The sequence below is a fragment of the Prunus avium genome, chromosome 2 (assembly GCF_965620075.1).
Source record: "Prunus avium chromosome 2, drPruAviu1.hap1.1, whole genome shotgun sequence".
In the NCBI taxonomy this organism is placed as follows: Eukaryota; Viridiplantae; Streptophyta; class Magnoliopsida; order Rosales; family Rosaceae; genus Prunus; species Prunus avium.
In genome coordinates, this window is record NC_142285.1 from 37,611,013 (window position 1) to 37,618,046 (window position 7,034).

At 36.9% G+C, this 7,034-nt stretch overlaps 1 protein-coding gene across 1 annotated transcript; it reads left to right on the forward strand.

Moving 5' to 3' along the window:
• The first annotated feature begins 569 nt into the window (after window positions 1-569).
• Window positions 570-3,981, forward strand: LOC110767771 (auxin response factor 18-like). The gene is made up of 4 exons (XM_088249225.1): window positions 570-913; window positions 1,265-2,440; window positions 2,651-3,537; window positions 3,659-3,981. Exons 2-4 carry the CDS (start codon window positions 1,343-1,345, stop codon window positions 3,696-3,698), a joined length of 2,025 nt encoding a protein of 674 aa, XP_088105351.1. The 5' UTR covers window positions 570-913; window positions 1,265-1,342; the 3' UTR covers window positions 3,699-3,981.
• Window positions 3,982-7,034: the final 3,053 nt, after the last annotated feature.

Below are 7,034 nucleotides of genomic sequence, written 5' to 3' on the forward strand. Positions count from 1 at the left end.
AAAAGGAAGAGGTAAAGGGTTTTAAAAAGGATGTGGTTTTTAGAGAGCACAAACACAAGTTGAAATCCGGTGGATTTATTGAGTTTCTCTGACTCTTGACTTGAGATATGAGTTTTCATGGCTTCCAAAGTGCGAGACACTAAAATAAATGGCCTTGAAATTCGTAGGAAGTGTTCACTACTACTAATGAGCTTCTTTAATGGAGCATGAGCTTAAATTTATTGGAATGTTTAATGCCACTTAATTAGCTTACTTTGTGCCATGAGCCTTGTGCCTTCCAAGTAACATTGACTTTTCTTTGCACATGTTTCATCAAAATACATACAAAATAAATAGACACAAGCAAAACAAATAAAATGTTACCAATATTTAAAATCATGGGAACAGAAATTGTGAAAAAAGAAAAGAAAAACAGGAGAGAGAGAGAGAGAGAGAGAGGGAATTCACCTGAAATTTGGCAAAGCCAGTTGGACTTTTGCGATCCGAAACTGTCGAAAATAGCACGTAAATCTCTGGACCCGCGATAATAATAAAATAAAATAAGAATAATATAAAAAAGGGGGAGGCTTTTGCCTTTTGGTATGTGTCCCTTGTCGTCTAAATCTCTCTCTCACACACACTCCTAACACAGTCTGCTCTGGTCGGCAACGAAGCTTCAGCCTCAGCAACACCCTTCTTCTTCTTCTTCTTTTTCAGCCTTCACTTGTTGTTTCTGTGTGTCTCTGAGAGAACCCACTTGAGCTTTTCACACAGACAGAGAGACAAAGGACAGAGAAGCCGACCCTTGACAGTTCACATCCACAAAGTCACAGCACACACCAACTCTCTAGATTTTTTGGACTTCATATTTCAGGGGAATTCCAAATCCTGGTGGACCTTCATCTGTCATATTTTTGCTTCTTCTGAAAGAGAGGTAATCATTGATTCTTGTTAACTTGTCTTGCTTAAATCTCATGTTTCTGCTCCGTTAGTTGGTTCTTGTTGTTTCCAAATTTCTTGGCTTTTCTGTGTGTTCTCATAATTCCCAGCAATTGAACTTGAAAAGTTCCTGGATTTTTCATTGACCATTAGCTTGTGATTGATAGTTTGATACTTTCCTTCTCCAGTTGTCAGTTTCTTTTTTGCTATTTAAAAAAAAATTTAAATTCTGTTTTGAGTTTTTTTTTTCTTTTAAGAAATTATGGCTTTTCTTCCCTTACCAATAATAACATATCTAACTTGAAGTTTTTTTTCTTTTGTTTTTGTAATTCTCATGTGTTAACAGCTGCATTTTCACTGAGGCAAGCAATAAGCCAGACAAGGAATTTTTATGCTTTAAAGGGTCAATAGTTTGTTTGACATTATGATTACAGTAATGGATTCTGTAAGAGAACCTATGAACAACAACTCAGAGAATTGGTTGGATTCTAAATTCTGGCATGCGTGCGCTGGTGGCATGGTTCAAATGCCACACATCAACTCTAAAGTCTTCTACTTTCCTCAGGGACATGCTGAGTGTGCCCATGGGAAAGTAGATTTTGGGAATTCTAGAATTCCTCCACTCATTCTTTCCAGGATATCTGCTATTAGATATATGGCAGATCGTGAAACGGATGAGGTTTATGCGAAAATAAGGCTGATACCAATAAGAGAGAATGCTTTTGATCTTGAGGATGGGTTTGTGGAAAACAATGTAACAGTTGAGAATCCGGAAAAACCCACATCATTTGCCAAGACATTGACCCAATCTGATGCTAACAATGGGGGAGGGTTCTCTGTGCCTCGTTACTGTGCAGAGACTATCTTCCCTCGCTTGGATTACTCCGCTGAGCCTCCTGTTCAGACCATTCTTGCTAAGGACGTGCACGGTGAGATTTGGAAGTTTAGGCATATTTATAGAGGTACCCCTCGTCGTCACCTCTTGACAACAGGATGGAGTAATTTTGTGAACCAGAAGAAGCTTGTTGCTGGAGATTCTATTGTGTTTTTCAGAGCAGAAAGTGGGGATCTTTGTGTTGGAATTAGAAGGGCTAAAAGAGGAATTGGTGGTGGACCTGAGTACCCTTCTGGATGGAACCCTGCAGCTGAAAATTCTGGCTCTCATTATGGGGGTTATTCTGGCTTTCCAAGAGAGAATGGCAATAACTTGATGGAAAGAAATTCTAGTAGCGAGGGGAGAGGTAAAATCAGGGCTGAATATGTTATTGAAGCTGCAACTCTTGCTGCCAGTGGCCAGCCCTTTGAGGTTGTGTACTATCCTCGTGCAAGCACACCAGAGTTTTGTGTTAAGGCCACATCTGTTAGAGCTGCAATGCAAATTCAATGGTGCTCAGGAATGAGGTTCAAAATGCCTTTTGAAACTGAGGATTCTTCTCGGATAAGCTGGTTCATGGGAACCATATCTTATGTTCAGGTTGCAGATCCCAGCCGTTGGCCTGAGTCTCCATGGCGCCTTCTACAGGTTGGTTACATGTACCTTCTACATAGTTTTTATTAGACAGAGTTTAACTTTCCAAATTTTGCATAAAACTTATCTTCACTAATGCTTCCCAAACTGTTGCAAAATTGTTAGCCTAGTATATATGCATGATATCAATTATACTAAAACTGTTAGTAGACAAATATGCAGTTATCATCTTGCCAGTCATTAAACAAAATATCATCATTTCAGGTTTCATGGGACGAGCCGGATCTGCTCCAAAATGTGAAACGTGTTAGCCCATGGTTGGTCGAATTGGTATCAAGCATACCAGCCATCCATCTTTCTCCCTTCTCTCCGCCAAGAAAGAAGCTGCGACTTCAACATAACCCAGCAGACTATTCCCTTGTTAGCCAACTTCCAATGCCTTCAGTTTGTAGCAACTTCCTAAATTCGAGCAACCCCTTATGTAGTGTATCAGACAAAATATCAGCGGGCATACAGGGAGCCAGGCAAGCTCAATTTGGACTATCTTCATCGGATGTCTTCTTCAACAAACTTCATTCGGGTATGTTTCCAGTTGGCTATCAAAAACTTGGTCATTTTGCTCCTTCTGGAATCCCTGAGGGCAACTTCATGCACATGGCTGAAAGCAATGAGAATATTTCTTGTTGTCTGACAAAGGGAATTCCCTCCCAGCATTTGAAGGGCAATGGTGAGATAAAGACGCCTCACATATTATTGTTTGGTCAGCTAATTCTTACAGAGCAACAGATGTCTAAGAGCTCCTCTGGTGATTGTAGTTCATCAGATGGGCATCCAGAGAAAAAAGGAAATTGTTCTGATGGCTCTGGCTCTGCATTACATCGCAATGGTTCAGTGGAAAATTCATCTGATGAAGGGTCTCCCTGGAACAAAGATCATCAGAAAAGCAATGTTAGTTTGGATACAAGTTATTGCAAAGTGTTCATTGAATCGGGGGATGTGGGGACCCTTGATCTCTCTGTCCTTGGATCATACAAAGAATTGTATGGAAAGTTGGCCGACATGTTTGGCTTGGAAAATTCTGAGATGCTGAGAAATGTGCTCTACCGGGATGCAGAAGGTGCTATTAAACACACTGAAGATGAACCCTTCAGGTACTTTTGTGAATATTTATTGCTTTTGAAATCTTGTACCTTCTTTTTCTCTTTCTCGGCTTTCCAAGATGTGTGAGCAACACTCATGATGTTTTGTGTGTTTTCTTGGTTGCTTTGGCAGTGAGTTTTTGAAGACAGCTAGAAGACTTTATATGGGCTGAGGTCCATAACCGTGATGCTTCATGCCTTGCCTTTAGGACCAATGGATCTTGAAGATACCATAGAAGTAAATAAACTTCTCTGGTACATAACCGTACTCGTAGATTCAGGCAATGAAAATGTAGGAAGATAGAGAATGAGAAACTCTCTTTTATTGACATTATTGTACAGTTGCTTTTCTTGATCTTTCTTTTGATGTTTCAATTTCTTGTAGTAAATCCGGGTTAAATCCCTCTCCACCAAATTGTGGGTTATTCTAATTCAATTTCAAGTTTTTTTTTTCCAGGGACCTGGTTATGTATTCTTTCTAAAAGCCAGATTCTAGTCTGCAAATTTCATGCTCTATGTCTCTGTTCTTTTTTCTTCATTTTCTTTCATAACTGATATGGAAACAAATTTGAAAGCTTGGGTTGCAAAATGCTCCATGAATCTGTAATTATTTTATGTGAAGGGCATGGGAAACAAGTTGAAAATTCATTGTGAGGAAATGGCATCAAATTCGTTGTGTTTTTCTTTAATATCCTAACTAATCACGTTTCGCTTATGATAACTTTTCTACATAACAAAAGTATGTAGAAAAAGTACCTCTAATCTGAATAACATGGGGAAGAAGTCACTCATAAAGTCCATTATATTTTATAGTAATGAGGCTATATAATCAAATGATTGTTATTTATCCATTGTATCAAATGCATTATAATATAATATTTCAATTAATCAATTTAGGATATTGGAGTAAATTAAATATTGAGAAGAAGCTTGTTGCTGGAGATTGCATTGTGTTTTTCATACCAGAAAGTGGGATCTTTGTGTTGGAATTAGAAGGGCTAAATAATAGAGAAATTAGTGGTCGACCTGAATACCCTTATGGATGGAACCCTGCAACTTGAAATTCTGGCTCTCAGTATGGGGGTTGTTCTGGCTTTCCAAGGGACCATGAATCTGTAATTGTTTTATGTGAAGGGCAACTATCTAAAGGTTGGGGTGATTTGTTGAGGAAATGCATCAAATTCATTGTTTTTTCTGCTCGAAGAGATTTAAATTTCAGACCACTTTGTATTCTGCAAAAACAACAGCTTGTTTTTCTGACCTGTTCATTATTGAAGCTTAATTTTACCCATATAAGTTGATATTTGTTGACATTTCACTTCTCTTCTGACCTATTGAGAATTGGAGCTTAATTTTACCTTTCTTTTTTAAAATTGAAGAAATGAACTTGTATATTACGAGAATATCACTGTTTGCTATCCCTAACTAATCACTTTCCGCTATGATAACTTTTTTGCATGACAGAAGTATATGTAGAAAAAGTATGTTGAAAAAGTACCTCTCATGTGAATAACATGGGGAATAAGTCACTCATATTGTCCATTATATTTATTGTGAAATGCGCCTATATAATCAAATGATTGTTATTTAGTCAATATATATATATATATGCTATGTCCTGATCTCTTGGACCACAGGAGTCCAAGAAATTGTGGTCACCTACCGTCGGATATTAATCCAATGGTTCAAAAAAGTTTCTTAAAAGGAGTGCAAGAGTGAGTGAACCGTTGAATTTACATCCAACGGTGAGTGACCACAAATCTCTTGGACCCTTGTGGTCCAAGAGATTAGGACTGTTGTATTGTATTGTATATCAAATGTAATATAATCTGATATTTCGGGTTGGGGTTTAGGGTATTTAAATTAATGATTGTTATCTATAATATGATATTTCAATTAATCAATTTGGGATATTGGAGTAAATTAATTTCTGAGAAATAAATTGAATCATATATTAAACCTGATACAAGTTCTTATTATTAATATACAAGTTCCTCTCCTTTTTTTTAATCTGTCATTAAGTTCTTCTCTCATCAGACTCCTTTCTCCTTTTTACATATAATGGATCCTATTAAACCTACTGATACTATATGTGGATGAACAATGAACCCTAATAAACTTTTGGAGGTTTGATGACTGTAAAATGACAAGTTAGATAATCCCAACCATTTTAGTCTACTATTCTGCCGCAAATGTGGGAAGGTAAGGTCCCCTAGGCCTAAGATCCATTGGGATTTTGAATTCTTTTACTTATAAGGCTTTGAGACCATAAAAATCAACTAGCTTTGACAGTCAAATGAGCATTTCTGTTTTCCATTTCTAAATGCACTCCTAGAAATTTGTCTTTGAGAAAGAGAAAAAAAAAAAAAGCATCAAGCAGACAAAGATTCGTGAGCCAAGTAATTCCACCCCTATGCTTACTTTGAATGGTTCATAGGGAAATAGATTCTTATTATATTATGAATATAAAATTAAGATTGGTTTGACATTTACAAATCTCACAAGCAAGCTGGACCAACCCAAGAGACAAACAACTTGGTAAGACAGCAAAGATGCAGAAACATCACACATTCTTCGTGCGTGGAATTTGGATCCTCATTTGACAAAAAAGGTTGTGTCTTTGCAACAACAAATTCATAAAGAAACAAATAGTTCACTTACACATGACATGAAATGAAAACCAGGTTGGTCAACAATAATATTAGACAGTTTTGAAAAAATGGTGCTGTGCTTTTCTAAAAATGTTATTTTAGTGACCAAGATCCAAGATTTCCATGGATGTGTCCCCTTAGTCAACTATATCGATCAGATTTTCGACATAGGTTTCTGCAAAAAAACTCCAACCTGTTTTCCATTTGCTCTTCTGTATTTATATTCACCCGCACGCATTGCATGCGAAAAGAAACTCTCAAGGCTTAAGTCAACTAAAAAAATTGTCAAACAACATCGTGTTCGTGCTGCTTATAATTGTTTTTAATATGTTTTTTAACTCTGAAGCGAAGGTTGAGCATGTGGCATATAATATTTTAGAAGTAAACAAAATCTGAGGCCAAATCAAAAGGGTTCTTGGTGCTTTTTAGCGTAGATAGTCAGCATGTTCTATTGATTTGTTACATATAAAGTCAAAATAAACCTACTTGTACTACTTCGCTACTTAACCTTGGATGGACTGTAAACTCATTGGTAGTCAAACTTAACGTAAATTAACTAGATACGTGTGGTTTGCGAGTGATTGCACGTATTCAAAGTTTACTTTAAGATCTTATATATGATGAGGGAGTGACCCGTGAAGCTTCCCTTTCTATGAAGAATAAAAATTATTTGTCCACATTTATAGATCACGTCGTTATCAAGTCTCTTGTACAAGTGAGATGTATTTATGATTCAATTTTAATTCGATCTATGACATGTGTGATTTAGTGTGGTATATGTAGGTTATTGTTCATAACTTTACTAAATTTCAAAGTAACCAGACTGCCAGACACTAAACCTCAAAAGGCTCAAAATTG

Excerpts from the sequence above, each read along its gene's own strand:
- LOC110767771 (XM_088249225.1), top strand. The coding sequence starts at position 1,343 with ATGATTACAGTAATGGATTCTGTAAGAGAACCTATGAACAACAACTCA. Across the intron at positions 2,441-2,650 it reads CTCCATGGCGCCTTCTACAG|GTTTCATGGGACGAGCCGGA; the intron begins GTTGGTTACATG and ends TCATCATTTCAG. Across the intron at positions 3,538-3,658 it reads ACTGAAGATGAACCCTTCAG|TGAGTTTTTGAAGACAGCTA; the intron begins GTACTTTTGTGA and ends TTGCTTTGGCAG.